Raw genomic sequence first — 23,996 nt, forward strand, 5'->3', positions numbered from 1 at the left:
TACGCCTTTGAGATAGTCACAACACACCAGCAGATTTACTGGGCCTTTCTGGCCGTGAAAACAACAGCACATTTTTTTCTTTCCTTGATGAACACATTATTTTACATAATTTGACATTGTGCTTTTGTGTCTTTGTTCAGAGGTGTAGACAATGCATCAAAGAGGATTGAGAAAAGTTCACAATGCATAACAGAATAAAAAAAATTAACGAATCTCGTTACTTCAAAAGGTGGTGCCTTTCTACGAAAGAACATCCCCGTAGGCAAATTCATGGCATATTTTGTTTTAAAAAGCAAAGGCAACTTATGCAATCATTAGTATCAATATACAATCATTAGTATCAATATAAAATATCATTTGTTCATGTCATAAAACATATTGTTTTGTTTTTTAAGTATCTGAATGACCATGTGCCATGTGAATGCCCGAGTGTCAGGTCGCATTAACACAGCTGACAGTGGGACAGCTGACAGTGGGACTATTGTTATGATAATCCTTATTCTATTCGTAGTTATTGCTCAGTTTGTCTTCTTATCTTACATGGAAAATTTCTTTTCATTCCGTTGTTTAACAGCGTATGGAATATCTTTCTTTACTAAATCATTACTGATAGTAGAGTTGAGCCCAGTTTGAAGAAAATTGAATGATTTCATTGAATTGATTTTGTTATCAACTATATCATCATTATCGTTACTATTTCAATCGGATATATAAAGATACCCCCAACAGCGACGTCTCATTTTACAATGGATGCTTATTTACAGCCCTTGAATTGTATCATATTATCTTCCTCTGAGTCGTAATCTTGATGTCCTCTAATTAATAGCTATTTCTTTCTGAACAGTGAAAACAGACGTGTGAAAGTTGCCAGACGTATTTTCATGGTATAAAACTTCTGTTATAATTATTCTATTGTACGATAATGAAAACCATGATTTATAATTATGCCATTATCCATGAGGTATCGACATTCATGATTTGTACAAGTTTAATAATGTTACATATAATGCTGAGCTGTTTCTGACCTATCGTGTTGTTAGATGAATTAAAAGCTTGTTCATCAGGAAGAGGCATTATGTTCTGTTCTAATTCTAAAGTAAATCTAACTAAACTTATTTTACTAACTTTTAATGCTAGTAGGAAAACCCACATCCAATTATTGCTGCCTAGAATGCCAATCTAAAAGGATTTTCCTGATCTTATATCACACTGTGCGATTAATGTATATCTATATACTTTGTCTTTTTTATGATCTTGAATACGTAAATATGATAAATGTATAATATTTATATGCTAAAAGATTAGATTCAGTCTGATTAATTAATTTTGGTGGGGGGTGGGTAGGAGTGGTGATGTTAGGGAAATCCAAAAATACAATATACAGTCTGCACTTAAATTTTGTAATAGGGCAAGAAGAGAAAGATAAATAGTTTTGGGAGCAATAATTTGTAAATTATTTCCAGGGCAAGACTGTTACTGTCATTGACCACTTAGTAGTGATGAAGAGGCCTTGCAAAACTGAATCACATACGAGAGCGGGTGGGGTGTAAGATCAACACACAGATTCTATTAAAGTAATAACTTGAAAGTTCTGTTTATTTGTTATCTTTGTATCACATTTTTATACAGAATACTGAGTTCGTATTGTGACTGCTTCCTATTGACTTCCGGCCGGTTTCTGGCCTAGGGTATTGGCCAGATTGCTAGCTGCCGCGCTCAATATTTGGCCACCAGCATTAAGGGCTCCAAGAACATGGGGAAGCGCGTTCACAAATGTCTGCTCTGTAAAAAGGATAGGAGAAAAGAAAGTTTAAATTTCCTACTTCTTACATTATATGTTTATTACTGACTTATATTATCTATCATGCCGCAAAGAACGTTTGTTACGAGTTCTCAAATAAGCATATTTTCTCACTTAATAAACACCACGTATCTCTTATGCAATGTACAACGTTATGTCGATACAACTGAAAATGGGATGTTATGGAGCAAAGAGACCACACAACGAGCTATATATTAAAGAATACTTATTTCTGCAAGAGTCATATATTTGGGTTAAATTTACAAAATCTGATTGAACCTATTCAACGCTGGTCTTTTTTGTTATAAGCCAAATTGATATCAATGGCAATGCAATTATATAGTCCATAACAATGATCGAAGTACACAGACGGTGTACACAAGGAAGAATAAATATTGTAATAGTTTCACAACTTACACGCCTAGTAATCTTCCCACACATACAATCCGGTTATGCCGTTAAATGAGTGGCAAGAATATCCGATACTAAAGTGTGGGGTCAAATTTGTATGCAGGAAAGGTATGTTGTATTTTTAAATTACACATTTTGTAAACATAAATGGGCATTTAAAAAATTGGGGAATGTTTCCCAAAAGACCCACAGTCATACCAAAGGTTTGATTCGTTAGAGATTAAGAGATTTTGCCTTCGTCTGGCATCCGAGCCGTAAAAAAAATGTTCTCCCACCGTTCATATAAATGCCTTTAGGTTTTAATGTCAGTGACATATGGGGATTTCTGTATGTCTTGATCAGATCTGTACTGTATACAAGGGAAAATGCCGTATATAATAAGATCGGGCACAAGAAAACGAAAATAATGTTAGATGCTATAAGTGACAGTACTGGCTATCCTTGTATCCAAATACAGTAGAGAATAGATCCAGATATTCAGAAATTTCCATACATCATCCAAGTGTAAGTCACTCCTTGCACAAAAGTTTTGATATTCTACTTCGGACCAGGAAATTCCTCTCACCCATTAAATCGGATAACCGAGATTTATGGGCAAGAAGTTTACCGTACTTGGTTTATTTCTTAAGAAAATGACTAAATAATCTCGTAATTTATAGGTCCCTACCACTGCAATGGTGACAGTGGTTAGCAATAGTACTACTACTGCTAATGCTATTGACAACAACAATAAAAATCAAAGACGACGACAATATCAGAAGTAAATTTAAAATTCTGCAAATGCAGGACCTTTGTAAAGTGTGTGTATATGAGAGAAAGAAAGACAAACAAGACAGAGAGAGACGTACGGAGGGCATCAACCAAAGCGTGAGCATGGGAGACTAGATCGTTGCCAGGTTCTTGAAACTGGTTGACGGTAGAAGAAACGGCACTTCCAAGGCCTGAGAACGTCTGCCAATGAATAGTTAATGTCGTTCCATTAATTAGAAAAGTATTGTCCAGGAGATATATCAAATATAATAAGGGAACAAGTGAAGGATATACGGAATACATACAGGATGTGTGGGCTGGGGGATCCTGATGCTGAGGGTGTGCTCTACATTTCCTGCTATGTTAGTTCATACTTTTGGGGAGTATGGAATAGGAGGTAACAAATAATGTTAATTTTGATATTGTTTTCTTTTATGTGTTGAATTATTGCTAGATTTTTGTTTTCGTCATAATCAGTTTCAATAATCCTAAACCTATTGCATCCCACGCTACTTAAAGGAATTTCGAGTTCAATTAAGTATTCACTGAGTCGCATGTTTAATATTTCTCTTAACATCTCAAGATTTCCAAATTCTTGGAAACTTCCATATGTAGGCATAGTATCCAAAAAATGTAAAAGAAATATTTCCCCAATTATCGTCCAATATAACTTCTTTATTTTTTTAAGTTGTTTCAAAAGTGTGTCTATAAAATATGTGCAGAATTTTGATGTTCAAAATAATTCGATTGTGTCAAATCAATCCGATTTAACACCCCGTGACTCAACAACTCAGTTACTAGACATTAATAATGCGATATTACTGTGTATGGTACATATACCTGATACTGCAAATTATATGCAATCATCACTTAGATACACAATCATCACGTAGTCTATTCGCTAACGATACTACACTATATATTATCGTTCAAAATCCAATATTTTGATATTCATACATTACTTTACTTGTCCAGCCAATGACTAGTGACCTCTAATCCAGATAAAATAGAGTAAAAACTTAAAAAACGAAAAAGTAGTTTAAATGACCATCCTATACTACAAATGGATAGTTCAAATGACCATCCTACACTACAGATGGATAGTTCAAATGACCATCCTATACTACAGATGGATAGTTCAAATACCATCCTATACTACAGATGGATAGTTCAAATGACCATCCTACACTACAGATGGATAGTTCAAATGACCATCCTATACTACAGATGGATAGTTCAAATACCATCCTATACTACAGATGGATAGTTCAAATGACCATCCTATACTGCAGATGGATAGTTCAAATGACAATCCTATACTACAGATGGAGAGTTCAAATGACCATCATATACTACAGATGGATAGTTCAAATGACCATCCTATACTACAGATGGAGAGTTCAAATGACCATCCTATACTACAGATGGAGAGTTCAAATGACCATCCTATCCTACAGATAGATAGTTTAAATGACCATCCTATACTACAGATGGATAGTTCAAATGACATCTTATCCTACAGATGGATAGTTAAATGACCATCCTATACTACAGATGGAGAGTTCAAATGACCATCCTATACTACAGATGGAGAGTTCAAATGACCATCATATACTACAGATGGAGAGTTCAAATGACCATCCTATACTACAGATGGATAGTTCAAATGACCGTCATATACTACAGATGGATAGTTCAAATGACCATCCTATACTACAGATGGATAGTTCAAATGACCATCCTATACTACAGATGGATAGTTCAAATACCATCCTATACTACAGATGGATAGTTCAAATGACCATCTTATACTACAGATGGATAGTTCAAATGACCATCCTATACTGCAGATGGATAGTTCAAATGACAATCCTATACTACAGATGGAGAGTTCAAATGACCATCATATACTACAGATGGATAGTTCAAATGACCATCCTATACTACAGATGGAGAGTTCAAATGACCATCCTATACTACAGATGGAGAGTTCAAATGACCATCCTATCCTACAGATAGATAGTTTAAATGACCATCCTATACTACAGATGGATAGTTCAAATGACATCTTATCCTACAGATGGATAGTTAAATGACCATCCTATACTACAGATGGAGAGTTCAAATGACCATCCTATACTACAGATGGAGAGTTCAAATGACCATCATATACTACAGATGGAGAGTTCAAATGACCATCCTATACTACAGATGGATAGTTCAAATGACCGTCATATACTACAGATGGATAGTTCAAATGACCATCCTATACTACAGATGGATAGTTCAAATGACCATCCTATACTACAGATGGATAGTTCAAATGACCATCCTATACTACAGATGGAGAGTTCAAATGACCATCATATACTACAGATGGATAGTTCAAATGACCATCCTATACTACAGATGGATAGTTCAAATGACCATCCTATACTACAGATGGATAGTTCAAATGACCATCTATACTATGGATGGATAGTTCAAATGACCATCCTATACTACGGATAGGGAGTTCAAATGACATCCTATCCTACAGATGGATAGTTCAAATGACCATCCTATACTACAGATGGATAGTTCAAATGACCATCCTATACTACAGATGGATAGTTCAAATGACCATCCTATACTACAGATGGATAGTTCAAATGACCATCTATACTATGGATGGATAGTTCAAATGACCATCCTATACTACGGATAGGGAGTTCAAATGACATTCTATCCTACAGATGGATAGTTCAAATGACCATCCTATACTACAGATGGAGAGTTCAAATGACCATCCTATACTACAGATGGAGAGTTCAAATGACCATCCTATACTACAGATGGAGAGTTCAAATGACCATCCTATACTACAGATGGAGAGTTCAAATGACCATCCTATACTACAGATGGATAGTTCAAATGACCATCCTATACTACAGATGGATAGTTCAAATGACCATCCTATACTACAGATGGATAGTTCAAATGACCATCTATACTATGGATGGATAGTTCAAATGACCATCCTATACTACGGATAGAGAGTTCAAATGACCATCCTATACTACAGATGGATAGTTCAAATGACCATCCTATACTACAGATAGATAGTTCAAATGACCATCCTATACTACAGATGGACAGTTCAAATGACCATCCTATACTACAGATGGAGAGTTCAAATGACCATCCTATACTACAGATGGATGGTTCAAATGACCATCCTATACTGCAGATGGATAGTTCAAATGACCATCCTATACTACAAATGGATAGTTCAAATGGCCATCCTATACTAGAGATAGATAGTTCAAATGACCATCCTATCCTACAGATGGAGAGTTCAAATGACCATCCTATACTACAGATGGATTGTTCAAATGACATCCTATACTAGAGATGGATATCTAAGATGATATAGAATTATCACAATATAAACATTTACGTATTTATTGTCTTGTCATGCTGCTTGGCATGTACATACCAAGTCTGAAAAGGCTTGAGAGAATGAATATACTTTGAAGATTGTGAAATATATATTAGATTGCTTGTCCTTGGAATTAATCTTTTATAATTCCCTTGTTTCGACTATAGTGATTGTACTTAGGATAACTTTACTATTGAGAATCGTTGGGAAGAATAAATTATAAATAAATAAATTATACGATCATTGTCTACATCAAAGTAACTTTTGCAAAACAAATTCCAATATTATCAATTATAGCACATGAAAATTAGAAGAGACCTGACAACAGATATGCTTAAGAAAATGTGTTGATACTGATGGTTGATTTTGTTGATCTGATGTCACCTATTTATTAAATGTGCAATTTTGCTGCATGTAAATCTTTCCGGAACTCTGCCGCGTAAAGTTTAGACACTTACAGGTATTTGGTAAAATCAATATCTAGCGCGAAATTCAAAATGGCCACAGGACATGGGGTTGTGTTATTCCACGTGGATACAGAAGTCGTCATATAATGACTTTGGTCGAGAAATACTTTGTACATATTGCCAAAATGACCCTTCAACCGACGATAGCTCAAAAGACGCGAGAAATATCGGTATGTGTCTAAATGTATACCCGTATGTTACGGACATATTTGTATGCAATCTATTCCTCTATTTTGTGAATAGATTATATAAGACCCACAAATAGTCCATTAGTATCAACATAGATTTGGGGGTCTGATTTATAGAACTAAATATAGAAATACTTATACTTGTTATATATTCAATAATAGGATATTGAAATATTTTTGTTGGGAAAATGATATATCCACTGTGACACAATATCACTTTTGTAGCTACTTACTTTTCCCATTAGGATATATATATATATATATATATATATATATATATATATATATATATATATATATAAGCGTTTGTGTATGCTATTCAAACTCAAGAGACGCGAGAAATATCGGTAAGTGTCTGCATGTATACCGATATTTTACGGACATAAATGTCTGCAAATATGCCAATATAAGGAACATCAAACAACAAAACACAGATTTAATGTATTCACTACGTATAATACGTTTTTCAAATGTATCGTGTCAAACGATCCGTGATTGAACTTAAGTGGCTTATTGCTATTCGATATTCGGTGCAAATTATATATATATCCTAAACCTGTTAAACGTTACGAACACCGGTAAAAAATTTTAGCGAAAAAATGTTGATTAAATGTATCAATCGAGTTGCTTAAGCAGAAGTTCTAACTCTCATCAAAGTTTTAATTATATTTGAAAAGGATGGATATATCAGGGATCAATGAGAGTTTGCTGCAGTCGGAAATTAAAGGATAATTGAAATTTGGGTGCAGAGTCTGTCACGAACCTAGACTTCAAGCTTGCAAGGCCAAACAGTTCACGTTTGAATGCAGACATGATCAAAATAAAGAACCAAAATTCTTTTCAGAAAACTCAGAATTATTAAAATAATTTGATTAAAGGTGTTCAGCTGTGATATCCATCAGATACGACCGCATAGAAATGTATCTAGAGTAGTCCACCCCAACAATGTTCACTGTATCAACCCGCGTAAATTAATGTGTTATCGCAAAAAAACAATCTCTTCATTTTTCTTATGAAAATAGTCACTAATTTGACAAAATATATAATTTGAAGCATTATATGTAGACATTAAGTTTGTAAAAAGAACTAAAAATACTGTGAAATCTCTGAACTTCTTTTCATTAGTGGAATAATGTAACCCTTAATCGCATTGGCACAGAATGGAGAAAAATTCCAAATAAATCAGTGGTTTTTGCATTTACAAATATATAATGCAAATATAAATCTATATTATGGGGAAGTAGATATAAGGAAATATTTCACTCGTGAAGTTGAGAAATTATGCATTGTCACTCATGGCTTCATCTGTTACAAGACAATCACTTATGAAATATTTTGTTATATCTGCTCAAAACCCCGTAGATATCCCCTACTTCTTTTTTTAAGGACATGAAAATTTGTCCCTCAAAATTGTACAATCATTAGTTTGTTTCTAGAGATCTTTATTTATTTATCTAATATTATTTTATTATTTACATTTTTACTTTAGAAAACGTCTGTAATAGAACCTATACTATTTTCCAAGGCAAACAAACAAACCAAGATGCCTGCAATTATTCTCTCTCTCTCTCTCTCTCTCTCTCTCTCTCTCTCTCTCTCTCTCTCTCTCTTGTACCATGACATGATATGGTCGTCTTATACTACTTTACAGATAGATACCTGCTTCAGGGAATCAAGGTGTGGTTGGAAGAATTGTGTTAGAGCCGATCCCAAGCTATTCAGAACATCCGAGACGCTTCGTTTGTTTCCGCCATGCTTAAGAGCGAATTTTTCCAGGTGCTCCACAATTGTCTTAACGACATCACCATACAAATGATCAACCAGACCATTGTGGGTAGCTGTAAATAAAAAAACATCAACATATCTGTTATCCACCAAACCATTGTGGGTAGCTGCAACAACAGTGATAGCTTTACTCCATTTAATTTCCTCCTCACCTCATCCAAATCATGTTTCACTTCAAATCCAAACAGGCTCACTCGTCGCAAGTGTATATCTTCAACAGAACTTTATTTATAAACTTAATTTGGCCATAACTTAACTATTTGACCGAGTCTCTCTCTTTCTCTCATACATTACATATATAAAACTTATTAAGTTTCCTTTTAAATAATGCGACACAGCTAATTGCAATAACCGTTCCATTGTTATCATTATTATGATTGGTCGACATCCATTATTTCTATGTGGCAGTGTAAACAGACGGTAGAAATTAAATGAATACAAAAATGACCTGTCAACAACGTGATTTAATTGAGATCCTTGCTTAAAACCGCAATTGCTATATTTAAAAAAAATTACAAAATTATTACAAATCAAGCCCATTTCCGTCAAATATTGAAGGAATTCACTTCTTTATTATCTAGCTGTTTGAAAAATAAAATGTTTATTTTCTTCAGGGGGTGTTAAATAATATGGATTTCTGCCACCCATTTAGGACTACCCTGTCACTCATGTTTTCAATATTTTTTTACTGTAAGTTGTCATAAATCATTACACAGGCAAACGAAATAAAGTTATTGTTCGTATAAAGTTATAATAAAGTCATTATCTTCTCAACATTCCAACTCACCCACGATACTTTCTATCTGATGAACCACTTCCGCTGGGTTAAGGTCCAAGGTACTTGCTTGTTGGGCAGCGTGTTCCAGAACGCCACGGAGGCTATCAACTCCGGCATGAAACAAATTGTTGAGGTTTCCAAACTTGTCAGACAAAGCGTGGTCAAGTTGGTTCTTGGCGAGGTGAAGATTCTGGAGAAGCTCCCTAAAATTGAGAAAATAATCAAATATTGGTTAATAACTTCACAAAATTTAACATGTCAACCCTCGATGGTGTCACAAGCACTCATGCTTTAATGTTATTATTGTGTTTTTTTTAAATTGTTATTATTTTTATTTAAGCCCCAATACCTGCCTCCAGGACTAAAGATCTGAACGACTACAAGAAGGAGCTGGGTAGGTTTTATTTTGCTTCCTTGAATTTACAGCTATGCTTTAATGGGTTGTTTGCGTAATTCTGTAGCTATGCCTTGATGGTTTTCTCTGTCGCGAGTGAGCAACTATGTCGTGACGGTTTGTCTATGCCAGAGAGTAAATGTACATATACCAAGTTAAAAAATCTAGTATATGACGGGTTAAGTTTATTCATACAAGTTTATACGAAATAGCAGCAAAAATTACAGGTTACTACACTGTATTAGTAAGTCTACGCATCATGCATTTACTTAGAATACAGCATAAATTCAATTACTTTGTTTCTTGTAGTGTGTTCTTTTTCCTATTAAGCCGTAGGAAGAAAAACAAAATGAGTATATCATAAAAGGTTTACTGCATTTGTATGGGAAAATATGGGCAAGTTCTTCCAAGTAATACTGCACGACCTTGGGAGCGAAGTATTACTCCGTAAAAACCGTGTTCATATTTTCCCATACAAATGCAGTAACTTTTTATGCTTTTTATGCAAAACAAAACGAATTAAACTGAAAGTGTACCATTTATAAGTATACGCCTGGAGATCTGATGTGTAACGTTAACAGTTTTAACAGTTTATACCGAGAAACATCTTTCGTCGGGACTTTCTGAGGTATCCTCCTTCCTACTACTACTTGCCCCCACCCCACTTCAAGCGAATTACAGGTTTGGCATGAAATATTTATTTGGGTTGCCTTCTTATCTTGCAATTTCGATATATATATATATATATATATATATATATATATATATATATATATATATAGAGAGAGAGAGAGAGAGAGAGAGAGAGAGAGAGAGAGATTGCCAAAACTTGAGAGCATTCTCTAAGAATGTCGTGGTTGGCACTGTCAAAATCATGTCAAAATAGCATCTCTCTCTCTCTCTCTCTCTCTCTCTCAGTGCACTCACAGTATGTCTCTCTTGGTGACGGTGCCTGGGGCTGGGTTTGTGGCTGGTTGTCCCTGAGTTGTAGCTAGGAGAGTCTGTGCCAGCGCTGAAATAAAGTAATCGTATTTTTACAATATTTACAGTAGTGAGTCGAGAAACATTCGGACGATTATAATAAATTCAGTTACTAGAGTATGGCACTAAAAGTCTACGCATAACTTCATATCAGTCATTTTCACCGAACTTCTTAAAAACTTCTAACATAACTTTCAAACGTTGTCCACCACCACCACCACTCTCTCTCTCTCTCTCTCTCTCTCTGCCGACCTCTAGGTGAGATCATTCAAGTAAATTGTGAGAAAATATTCGGCTGGAAATGCTCTAATTGTATTTGTATGTTTTAGCTCCTTCAAAAATTTCAACCTCTTTATTTGCCAATGTTTAAAAGTTGTTTCGCCTCATTTCACGTTTTCTTGTTTTTATCCAAATTGACGTTTGTTTGTTTAATGTTTTGTTTTCATTTTTTGTATTGGTGCATTTTCGTATCAGTTTAATTAGTTCTTCTTTATGTACTTTCATGCCCGATTTTAAAAATAAATTATTGGTTCCCTTGTTCCAATATTAGCACATTTAATTTGGTGGAAAATTCCGTAACTAATAACAACATGACGACAAAGCCAAAGCAAAACATTGACCCATGCTTTAGAAAAACAAACAAAACAAACAAGACCTTAATCTTTCTCTGATGCTATTGAAGAATAGTATTTACCTGTCATGAAACTAAAATCACTTACAAGTAGCATATTGTCTTTGCGGCAGCATTGTAGATAGAATAATGTTACATATATTCCATGATTTTAGGAATTGTTCACTATGTTCATAAATATTTTAAAATTCAGACGGCCCTATGGATTTTTGTCATAAATTTCCAAATAGTTTCGTGTATTTATGGCTATATTTCATCCACAACTTTTTTCTTTTTCTAAAATTTTCTTTGCCGATTAAAAGAAAACAGTATTAATAACCTTGAAAACACCTCATACATTTAGTGTTGTTGCGTTGTGTAAATACGTCATACTGATCATACGAACCATTCACAAGATGAAACATCAATTCTCGTAGCAGAAACTGCAAGTTTAAGGTTTAATAATATGGTATACATCAATGATCGAGTTGTTAATAACAGGAATGCACTAAAACCATACTGTCTTTAAAACAATAGATTAAGACAGGAGCCCATTTTGTATTATTGTTGCTTAAATGAACTTTAATCTGATCACAACATGGTCAATAAGAATATGGGACGGATTATTTGGCCATATTTTCATAAGAGTTAATGAATATTCCTCATTCAGTTCTCTCGAATTGTTATTCTGGTGAATGCAGTTGACTTGGACAAACAATTAAAACAGAAACTTAAGGCTCTAATTAATGGGGTTTTGCCCTAAATATAAAATTTCCTATCGCCCCCTACCTGAGAGAGCTTGTCCTGCTAATGTTGCGCTAGTGTTAGCGGCATGAGCGAGCAGTTGGGTTCCTAGAGTTTTACCCGACTCGAGAACAGGTTGGAAAGCGGCGGACAGCTGCTGTCCCAAAGATACAAAGGATTGTTTCAAACTGTCGAAGAAACCTGCGTTGGAGCAGCTCAGGAGCATGCAGACGGTGAACACAACCAGGAGCTTCATGTTGGTACTAGAGAAACTGTAGAATATATTATGTATATTTAATTTGCATTGTTTTGTTTGTTATTTTTATTCAGTAAATGCTATGGATAATTGAATTTTGAACTTGCCCTTCTCCAAATTCAAGTTCATTTTCTACCTGACCTGAATCATTCATTCTGGTTTTGTAAACAATATGTCTATCTCAATCTGAGCTAGAACAATGGAAATTCCCCGTGAAATACAGAGTCTATCTGTTGTTTACCATATTTTATATTATAATTTTAGTAATAAACCTTCTAACGAAGACTTTATTTTGAAAACATATTAAACCTTCCAGAAAATGCTAATTGTGACCTGAGATCAAGTAGAAGATTATATATCCTTGTTTATCTACAAATTATTCATTCGTGCTATAAGATCTGAGCAGAATCAGTTGTATTATTGTTGTATCCAGTATTTCATTTGGGCTGGAATTTATTCATATTATAGAGTCGTAATAATATATTAAGAAAAAGAGATAAATATATTTTATTGATTAAAAGCATTAAACCTGCGCGAGTCTTTCCATTACAAAAATGTGGTAACATTAGTCTATACTGCTAAAAAAGCTAGTCTGTGAGCCATAATTTTAGAGTTAGTGAACATTACTTTTCAAAACCTCTTAAAAACACGAATGTATTGCTTTCATGCGTTTATAGGTGAAAGAAACGAAGGTCTTTCTACACTATCAGGCCACAAAAATATTTTCAACGGCCGCACAGTTGTTACCATAAATGGCTGGTATCAGCAAAAAATATTTATTCTTTACGATCGCATGTTTGTGTCATATGTTCAATACTCCTAACGTAAATACTTGTATTTATAGCATGGATGATGTTGTAAAGATACGTAACACCGTTCACCATAACAACACTAAATTTTGTGTTTGACCATAAGCGATGCCATGTATTGTGTTGGACCCAAACCAATACCGTGCTTTGTGCTGGACCCGAACCAATACCATGTTTTGTGTTGGACCCAAATCAATACCATGTCTTGTGTTGGAACCAAACCATTACCATGTTTTGTGTTGGACCATAAGCTATACCATGTAATGTGTTGGACCCAAACTAATATCTGCTTTTTTGGACCCAAACTAATACCGTGTTTTGTGTTAGACCCAAATTAATACCATGTTTTGTGTTAGACACAAATCAATACCATGTTTTGTGTTGGACCATAAGTTATACCATGTATTATGTTGGACCCAAACCAATACCATGTTTTGTGCTAGACCCAAATCAATACCATGTTTTGTGTTGGACCCAACCAGTACCATGTTTTGTGTTAGACCCAAATCAATACCATGTATGGTGTTGGACCTAAATCAATATCATGTTTTGTGTTGGACCCAAAACAATACCATGTTTCGTGTTGGACCCAAACCAATACCATGTTTTGTGTTGGACCCAAATCAATACCATATATTGTGTTGGACCCACACCAGTACAATCTTTGGTGTTGGACCCAAATCAATACCATGTTTTGTGTTGGATCCACAAAAATACAATGTTTTGTGACTTTACATTATTAAGATGAAATAAATGAGTTAGTCCCGATCAATCTTTTAACATTTGTATAAAATCAGTTTTAATTTATAATATGTCGCAGATGGGGAAAAATAAATGAAGTCCTTTAATTAAGTTATATCATCATTCTAAACAGATCACGTGATTGGACAATGTGTCCGTAAATTGCAAAGGTCATCTTCTATCCTGATTTGTACACGACCAAAACTTTTTGAGAAGTAATCAGCATTCTCAAGCAAAGTTCAAATGTATCCCTTTGTACCTTAACAGGTAATAAAAGCTGGTCTGTTATGGGCCATCTTGCTAATATAATCACAACTAGGTTGCTTATTTTTAGTAGAACTCCACATACGATGGAACATTTTTATGTAAACATATCTAGTATCTCGAAAAAACTTTTAACGTATTTTGTATGACGTGTGAAGTTCAGTATGGTTGACTGGTGTATTTGGGGCTATAGAGAATACAGCTTGGCCTTACTTCAGATGTGCACTTATACAAAGAAAACTGCCAGCTCCGCTTGTTCAATTTCATTTCCTGGACCTCAAAGGTAAATTTTAAGAAATGAAGACAAGTAGAAACCTTAGATGCTGTTTGCCTAAATTTTAATTCACTGAATGTACTTTCACCTGTCACTCTGCCGGAAGTATGTAATATATGTAGTGAGACAGCTATATCCCGTGAAAACATAAATAAAATATATGTTTTCTGAAGTAAATTGATATGTGACGTTGTGAATAAATCTTTAACGTCAAACTTTTATCACAGAAGAAATAAAGTATTCGCTGAATGCATCCTTTCAGTTTTTACTGCTATCATACTGTATCATTTTCGGAATTCGCTTATCCCTAAAATATTCTGCAAGAGTTCACCAAGTTTAGGCCATTATTATTTATGAAAGATCACGAAGACAGAAGAACTCTCATTTCATGGAAAATGCATTCATGTACCAGACCTAGAATCAAAAGGTAAATAACGATGTAGACTTGATCCATGAATTTATGTTATAAAGAATTTCGTACGTAAAAGTGTGAAAAGTTAAAACTAATTTCTTCATCAACTACTATTTCTCTTGTCCTGTGTTACTTTGGGTAATTAACTAATTTTCCTTCAGTTCTTCGACAAAAGTAAATGATTCAAAATAAAAGGCACATTCATTCAAGGAATTTCGTCCAGATATTTACACTTGTATACATTGAAGAGAATAGTACCCTCACGGCTGCTTTCATGTGCTAGTCATCACCTTAAAGGGGAGCGAGATGCTTAATGAAGGACAAATATATATTCGGTAACAGTCTACTTCGATCCGAAAATAGTCAGCACAAAATTTTAATTTTCTGTTACAAAAAGGTCTAAACAGTAAAGGTTCAGAAATCGTAGATGAACGTTACGAAAAAATAATTAGTGGTTGCATTACCAAAGAATTCAAAAAGGATAATTCTTTCGTAAAGTTTGGAAAATCATACTATTCTGGTCAAAGTTTTCTGAAAAGATGTTATTGTACGTTGTATACGAGAAAGACTTGAAAACTGAATGGTAAAAATATTGTACTGAATCTAGAGAAAACAAAGACCCGTGGTGTTTCTTTAAAAATTGTCCATTTTCGGCGAAGTTGCAGAATCTGATTGTCTTACCTGTTTTCCACAAAGAACTGTCACAAGGGTGCCAGCAGTGCCGATCATCGGGGATTATATAAGGCTCGAATTCATGTTTACCAGATGTCGTTTTCTTATCAAAAGTCAACCGATGATGCCAAGAGGTTACCACAAATTTGTACTTGTCCGTGACTTCAACCAAATAGATAGACGGAAGGCGAGGCAAGAACAGCTATTATTAGACCAGACCTCACGAATGTTTCTATGTCAACCCTATACATGGACTATCCTTCAAACACCAAATGACATTATAATAATGAATGTATAGATATTACGATTTGTATAACTTTGGTAAGAGTTGACATTTTGCTAAAAAAAATATCAAAGGCATGAAGCTCCCAGTGGAACTTTATTGGTACAATATTTCAATTTCACGTGCAGTCTTCAGGTACAAAAAATATTTTAAATTATGCTTGTCAAACAGATACGAATGAAACCATGCTGATGAGGTGAAAAATAAGTCGAAATGTCTGCCAAAAAAATTCAGATCCTATTTCCTCTTAAGGAGTCTAATGTTGTAGTATCAAGTATTTAAATGTTTAATTATATATAAAACTAAAACAAAGCGTGAAGTACCACAACAAAATTCTGTGGACATAAAGACTTCTAAATTTTTCAAAAGATTTTAGTAATCATTTACCTTTGCTAGTGCTACTGCTTGACTTTTACTCAAGCTCTTCATAGTCTGTGTGTTGCTGGTGTGCTTAACACCCTGTACATCCATACTGTATTATATGATGGTGGTTGGCACTACTTCACCTGGGTTAAATGACTAGCGTGAAAAATTCAATGGTCCAGTGTTTTCAACATATAAACATCCATGTTATTTATATTTTTTGGCCGTCTTGTGCATTTCATCTGATTCCATTTCTTGAGTGGGATGAATAAATCTAACAAGATGCTAACTTCTTCGAGTTATTAGAGAGGTGAAACAAATTGTGTTCCCTGAGTATACTTCTAATAAATTAAGTCAATTTATTTGAATATTAAATTATAAATTATATGCTCACATGCAGGAGATTTTGTTTATATAAATATTGCGGGTTTTTTTTAGAGACATTTCCTTAGAGTCGTTCCTATCATTGCGTATATGTAGAATGCGGGAGAGCAGGCAGAATAATTATCTGACCATTTCTTTTAGTAAGTAAAATAAAATAATTCATTTTGACATAACTTGCTGATTAAATTTGAATTTTTTGTGTTCTTATTGAAGTCTAGATTTTATTGAGTATGTGAAAAAGGTAAACTTTAATATTGTAACAGGAAAATAATATGAATAGTCATAATAAAGACAACAACACCAACACAAATAACAATAATAACTGATTGTGCTGCTAACATTTTTGACACTTATGCATCGAGGTTTTAGAAGAAAATACACAAGCAAGATGCTAATGATAAGATGCCATCTTTATCAGGATATCACAAAACGCTAACTTTGATATCCTCCCAAAGATATAACTTTTCGACAAACTACTATTTTAGTATTCTCCAGGTTTATATGTAGTGTCCAGATGTTGCAATATCCTTGTATTTTAATGAGTATCCTTTGAAACCACCCCACCCACTCCCACAAAAGAAAACAAACACCCACCTCCACCCCCGTTTCGTTAATGGCAACTAGTCATATGCATACACCAGTGGAAATAAATGAGCATATCTTACTTTTTACAACGCTATGCTGGTCAGTAATGGTTTTAAAAACCATTTAAAAAATGGAAATACGCTATTTCTTTACGATCTTTGGTATACCATGTTGCGTGACTTGTATTTTGTGTAAGGGATTGTTTTCCATCACGTCAGTGCTTCAGGCGTTCGCCAGTTGTACCATTTTGTCGCCGACCAAGAAGAATGACAACGGTTCAAGAATACTGTAAAGGAGGAAAGTTGCAGGAAGCAGTGGATTTAATGGTAGGGTTGAAGCGTACTACTAGAACATCTTCGCTAGCCAAGGTTCCGATATGATAACCCTATCTACACTTGGCGGATAGGTGCTTTGTTCAAGCGACCGCTAATGGATTTCATGAGTTGCCTTCCTTAGTATTTAATGCCAACTAACCAACCGTGTGGTGCATTGTACATCGGTCAAATATGGTAGAGGTAATTGACCTAAAAAGGATACTTTGGAAGTTTGATATCGAAAGTATGACTATGTATGTGACTATGGAAGCCATTACAGATGTATTGAGTGAAAAGTAGTTGTGCAAAGACGGATCAGCAGTGGAAAATTATTTATCAGTCCATTCAAGTTATGTGCTCTCTTTGTCTCGATCATATGGGAACAGTGTTCAAATATGAACAACGTAATTTTGATTGCATGCAGTGGCATGCCGCATCCAATCAAATTCACAGACCCGAAACACAGATATATCTGCTCTATACGCCAAGGTGTGGATATGGGTTATCGTATCGTAACCTTGGCTAGCGAAGTTGCTGAAACAAAGTAGAGGCTCAATGGTTCACCCTACGCCGTGTTTGCCGGAAGTATCTGCTCTTCAGACAGCCAAGAGCCTTGTCAAAGAAGTGATAGCGGAGGAAGCAGAGAAGATAAAAGCTACCTGGAATGAGGAAAAAGAAGAAAAGTCCGAAGAAAGAAAGGGATCTTCAATGCCTCATTGTCAACTGGATGAAGGTACATGAAAAATTTAAACAACTGGGCCATTCAGATTGGATCCATATTGACGAAACATAAGTAAAGAGAGTCTCCAAGAAGTCTTAAAGAAAAAAATGGTGGTCAAGGAAAAATAAGTAGAAAAATACAAATGGCCATTTTCAGGGAGACCCACATCTCTAGAAACGAGAATTACTACTCACTGATTGCTGTTGTGTGTATGTGTTTGTCTGTTTGTAATATTAACATTACCATTTCTGTTCATACGTTTGTCCCTATAAGAACTTTTGATCCCATAATCACTTTTGATCCCGTAGACCCATTCCCATGTGAAACCTATGGGTCAAATTAACATAAGATTTCTCATATGGCCCCAAAGTTTCTCCCGCATGTCAATATACGGGTGTAATGTTATCCCTATGGTGATCCCCAAGTGGCTCAAACAACTAGCTATCAGCTATTTATTTTTCCACTCTACATGGCCTCTCTGACAGTGCTGTTTCAAGACATCATCATCATCATCATCATCATCATAGTAATAATAATGTACAGCTGGAAGGTTAAGTTTAAAAATGTTGACTACATGACAAGAGATTTAGATTTCCGGAAGTTAACAATTTGTTGTCCATATTTAATCGTCTTCTTTGAGCAAAATACACTATTTGTCCTTCTACCTCCTTCCAACAGCAATGTCTCTGACATTCCACATCCTTCCACGGACAGTGAACCTTGGCTAGCCAAGTTGCTAGATCAAGTAGAGGCTCAATGGTACACCCAACTCCGTATTTGCCGGAAGTAACTGCTTTTCGAACAGCCAAGGGCCTTGTCAAAGAAGTGATAGCGGAGGAAGCAGAGAAGATAAAAGCCACCTGGAAGGAGGAAAGAGAAGAAAAGTCCAAAGTAAGAAAGGGATTGTCAACGCCTCAGTACCAACTGGATGAAGGTACAGGACAAATTTAAACAATTGATCCCTCCAGATTTGGATCCCTATTGACGAGACAGAAGTAAAGATAGTCTCCAAGAGATCTTAATGGAAAAAATGAGGGCCTAGAAAAAAGAAGCAGAAAAACACAAATGGCCCTTTCATGGTTACCCACATCTCTAGAAATGAGAGATACTTCTCAGTGATTGCCATCTGTTTTTGTCTATGTTGTGTGTATGTGTTTGTTTGTTATATTAACATTACCATTTCCGTTTATACTTTTGACCCTATAAGAACTTTTGACCCCATCAACACTTCTGACCTCGCAGACCCATTCCCATGTGAAACCAATTGGTCAGATTAGCATAAGATTTTTTTTATTACCCCCAAGTTGCTCCCGCATGTCAGTCTACGGGCGTAATGTTATCCGTATGATGATCCGAAATAGGCTCATACAACTAGCTTTCAGCTATTTATTTTTCCACTTTGCATGGCTTCTCTAACATTGGTGTTTGAAGACTGGATAATAATAATAATAATAAGCTGGCAGCTCGAAGTTTAAGTTTCAAACTAATGCAAATGTAGACTACATGATAAGAAATTTAGATTTCCGGAAGTGTACAATTTGGTGTCCATATTTAATCAGCTTCTTTGTGCTATAGAAACTATTCGTCCTTCTACCTCCTTCCAATAGCAGTGTCTCTGATATTCCACATCCTTCCACGGCCAGTGTCCCTGACCTTCTATATCCTTCCACGTACAGAGTCCCTGACCTTTTTCTTTCCAAGAACAGTGTCCATGGCCTTCTATATCCTTCCACCGACGAGTATATAGGTACTAAAGATAGTAAATATCATTGAAGAATCTGTATTTTAGGGCGATACATGGAAACATGCCTACTAAATTCAGGAAGTATGCCTGAAGATTCATTATTTGAAGGCATTACGTCCTCGGAAAATACATACTGAAATGGATGACTCAATTTCATTGAAAAAATGAGAGCCGTCAGACGCCTACGCAGTGACGACATTGAAACATCACTAGACTTTTTTAATTCGTCTCACGTTCATAGCTACAGAGATAGAAAAAATTTTCTCGCCTTTAATTATTGTTATGTATATTTGATTTAATTTATATCTGATTTAATTGTTTATATGTTTTAAAATCTTTCTATTTTTTAATTTCATTATATGTCAAAATAATGTAGTTCTGTTTACTAGAAACTCGTACTTTTTCCAGAAAATAGTTTGACGTTGACTGTTCATTTCTGTAAACACTTAAGGCTGACCTAGTTCCCGACTTCAATTCAAATTTAGTAACAGTCACGTCAACAAGTTCTTTTTTATTTATTTTTATTGTGGGAGTAATAAGAGTGAGATCGAGGCTGTATTGAATACGTGACCCTAGGCTTGTAAATAGTTTTAGTGAAGTAAACAAGTTTTTTTCTCGGAGTAAAATGATTGGTTTTTATCAAGGTCATACTGGGGCTAAGTGATTTTTATAATATGTAAACATGATCACGTGATCCTCTATTTCCGAAATTGCGCATTAGTTAGTTTTAATAAGTGATGCTTAGAGAGAATTTGGTCAGCCTGGGCTTAAAAACGCTTGATGTCAAGTCGTTCCCTTCCTGTTTTAACCAGTTTTCGAGTTATATGTTAATTTTTCTTCTGATTATTTTGATTCTAAAAGATAAATTCATTTCTCTGGAAATATTTTTGTGCTCATACAGAATTCGTGAACAAAGACATTTCTTAAACAATTTTAAACACCGGATTAATTTTTGTGTTTCTGCAAGGAACTGTAGACTACAACACAATACAGGATGAAACATACGTCATCACCTTGCATCTTGGATTCTTCATCGGGACTAGAACTTGAATTCATTAGAACATTTTATTATTAGGACTTCTAAAACTGTATTCATAGATTATTCTTGGATTATTTTGGGATTTGATTCTTGAATCCGTAAGTTCTTGTTTATTTTCTTCATTTTTACAGTATTTTTCCAGGAAAATAAATTATTTGTTAAATTTTTCAAAGCTTGTTGTTTTCACTCTTTCTTGTGTTACTGTTTATTTGACCCTAAACACGTAACATAAGATTATTTTTAACTATTTTAAATGTATCGTTTTAATCTTCTACTCAAACTTTACCTCCTTTGTTGCCTAGTTTCTGTCTCTAATTGTTTAAGAAAGTGGAAAACGGAATATTGATGCCACACAATTTTTTTTAAATTGACTCGAGAAATACATTATCATTCTGATACTTGAAAATGTAGCAATTTCTCTTCCGTGTGAATAACATGAACCACAGAGAGATCCTCAAAATATTTGGTTGAATGTACTCTAAGTATGTAAAAATCATAACATTATTTGTGTTAGGAGAAATGGTGGGAGAAACATTAGTCGTTTTGCACGAGTTAATGTCTTAAATTTTGATACAAAATATTTAACATTTGAAGTTCTCATAGTGTTCAACATTATTCCAGTTTATACCATATTTTAGGATTCGTTCCGTTTCGTGCGAACTTATACTTAAAGTAAATGCTACTTCAGCTAAACGAATCTACGCAAAAAGTGATTGAAGTAAATGGCAACCATGACAACGAGTATATTGAAGTATATGGCGACCATGATAACGAGTATACGGAAATAGCTTTATCCAGCTTCCGACCAAGGCCTCTAATCTCTGAATTTTTGTCTCGTTTGTGCACTTCATTTACCAAAGCGAGTTTAGGACTTGGAACATTGCTGTGACCAAAGCTATCTTGCGTGAGTGGGGCAATCAGTACAAATCCAGAAGGTGCACATCCAATGTTGTTTGTAGTGACTCCAGTGTGTGGTAGGTAATGACTGGTGTATATCATGGTTTGCTTTTTTTAGACACGAGATAGTAAGGATATAGAGCAAACAGAGACACATTGATATAACGAAATTTAATACGGTGAATCCACATAAAAATTCATTAGTGAGTCGTAAAAGTGCACAGTAGAAAAAGATTTAAATCTTTCACAGTAGTCACGCAATTATCGCTCAAAATGTACTTTATGACATTATTAGTGAGACGTTTTACTGAGATATTCTGTTTAACAATTAATAATTATAATGTAATTATCCAGTACTGTGCAAACGGACAGGTGATATTTCATCTTGTGACGAGGAATATAATGATTCGCATTTGAGTGTAAAACCAAAGTCACGGATAATGAGGTTCTTAGACTTTCTGGTGGCTACTTTGATCAGGAGGTATATGTGTACACTGGCAGCGTTTGAAGTGTATAAGTTCTGGTGGCTACTTTGATTAGGAGGTATATGTGTACACTGGCAGCGTTTGAAGTGTATAAGTTCTGGTGGCTACTTTGATTAGGAGGTACATGTGTACACTCTCAGCGTTTGAAGTGTATAAGTTCTGGTGGCTACTTTGATTAGGAGGTATATGTGTACACTGGCAGCGTTTGAAGTGTATAAGTTCTGGTGGCTACTTTGATTAGGAGGTTTATGTGTACACTCTCAGCGTTTGAAGTGTATAAGTTCTGGTGGCTACTTTGATTAGGAGGTATATGTGTACACTCTCAGCGTTTGAAGTGTATAAGTTCTGGTGGCTACTTTGATTAGGAGGTATATGTGTACACTGGCAGCGTTTGAAGTGTATAAGTTCTGGTGGCTACTTTGATTAGGAGGTATATGTGTACACTCTCAGCGTTTGAAGTGTATAAGTTCTGGTGGCTACTTGGATTAGGAGGTATATGTGTACACTCTCAGCGTTTGAAGTGTATAAGTTCTGGTGGCTACTTGGATTAGGAGGTATATGTGTACACTCTCAGCGTTTGAAGTGTATAAGTTCTGGTGGCTACTTTGATTAGGAGGTATATGTGTACACTCTCAGCGTTTGAAGTGTATAAGTTCTGGTGGCTACTTTGATTAGGAGGTATATGTGTACACTCTCAGCGTTTGAAGTGTATAAGTTCTGGTGGCTACTTTGATTAGGAGGTATATGTGTACACTGGCAGCGTTTGAAGTGTATAAGTTCTGGTGGCTACTTTGATTAGGAGGTATATGTGTACACTGGCAGCGTTTGAAGTGTATAAGTTCTGGTGGCTACTTTGATTAGGAGGTATATGTGTACACTGGCAGCGTTTGAAGTGTATAAGTTCTGGTGGCTACTTTGATTAGGAGGTATATGTGTACACTCTCAGCGTTTGAAGTGTATAAGTTCTGGTGGCTACTTTGATTAGGAGGTATATGTGTACACTGGCAGCGTTTGAAGTGTATAAGTTCTGGTGGCTACTTTGATTAGGAGGTATATGTGTACACTCTCAGCGTTTGAAGTGTATAAGTTCTGGTGGCTACTTTGATTAGGAGGTATATGTGTACACTGGCAGCGTTTGAAGTGTATAAGTTCTGGTGGCTACTTTGGTTAGGAGGTATATGTGTACACTGGCAGCGTTTGAAGTGTATAAGTTCTGGTGGCTACTTTGATTAGGAGGTATATGTGTACACTGGCAGCGTTTGAAGTGTATAAGTTCTGGTGGCTACTTTGATTAGGAGGTATATGTGTACACTGGCAGCGTTTGAAGTGTATAAGTTCTGGTGGCTACTTTGATTAGGAGGTATATGTGTACACTCTCAGCGTTTGAAGTGTATAAGTTCTGGTGGCTACTTTGATTAGGAGG

The 23,996-nt window shown here is 35.2% G+C and overlaps 1 protein-coding gene across 1 annotated transcript; it reads right to left on the reverse strand.

Moving 5' to 3' along the window:
- Positions 1-1,564: 1,564 nt before the first annotated feature.
- LOC149798879 (uncharacterized) lies at positions 1,565-15,905 on the reverse strand. Its single transcript, XM_089956986.1, has 7 exons — positions 15,768-15,905; positions 12,376-12,602; positions 10,923-11,007; positions 9,611-9,804; positions 8,698-8,876; positions 3,061-3,163; positions 1,565-1,782 (listed from the first exon to the last, which is right to left on the reverse strand). The coding sequence occupies exons 2-7, from the start codon at positions 12,584-12,586 to the stop codon at positions 1,658-1,660; spliced, it is 897 nt and encodes a 298-aa protein (XP_089813112.1). The 5' UTR covers positions 12,587-12,602; positions 15,768-15,905; the 3' UTR covers positions 1,565-1,657.
- Between the last annotated feature and the right edge of the window lie 8,091 nt (positions 15,906-23,996).

The sequence above is a fragment of the Sinohyriopsis cumingii genome, chromosome 5 (assembly GCF_028554795.1).
Source record: "Sinohyriopsis cumingii isolate HCF-2022 chromosome 5, ASM2855479v2, whole genome shotgun sequence".
In the NCBI taxonomy this organism is placed as follows: Eukaryota; Metazoa; Mollusca; class Bivalvia; order Unionida; family Unionidae; genus Sinohyriopsis; species Sinohyriopsis cumingii.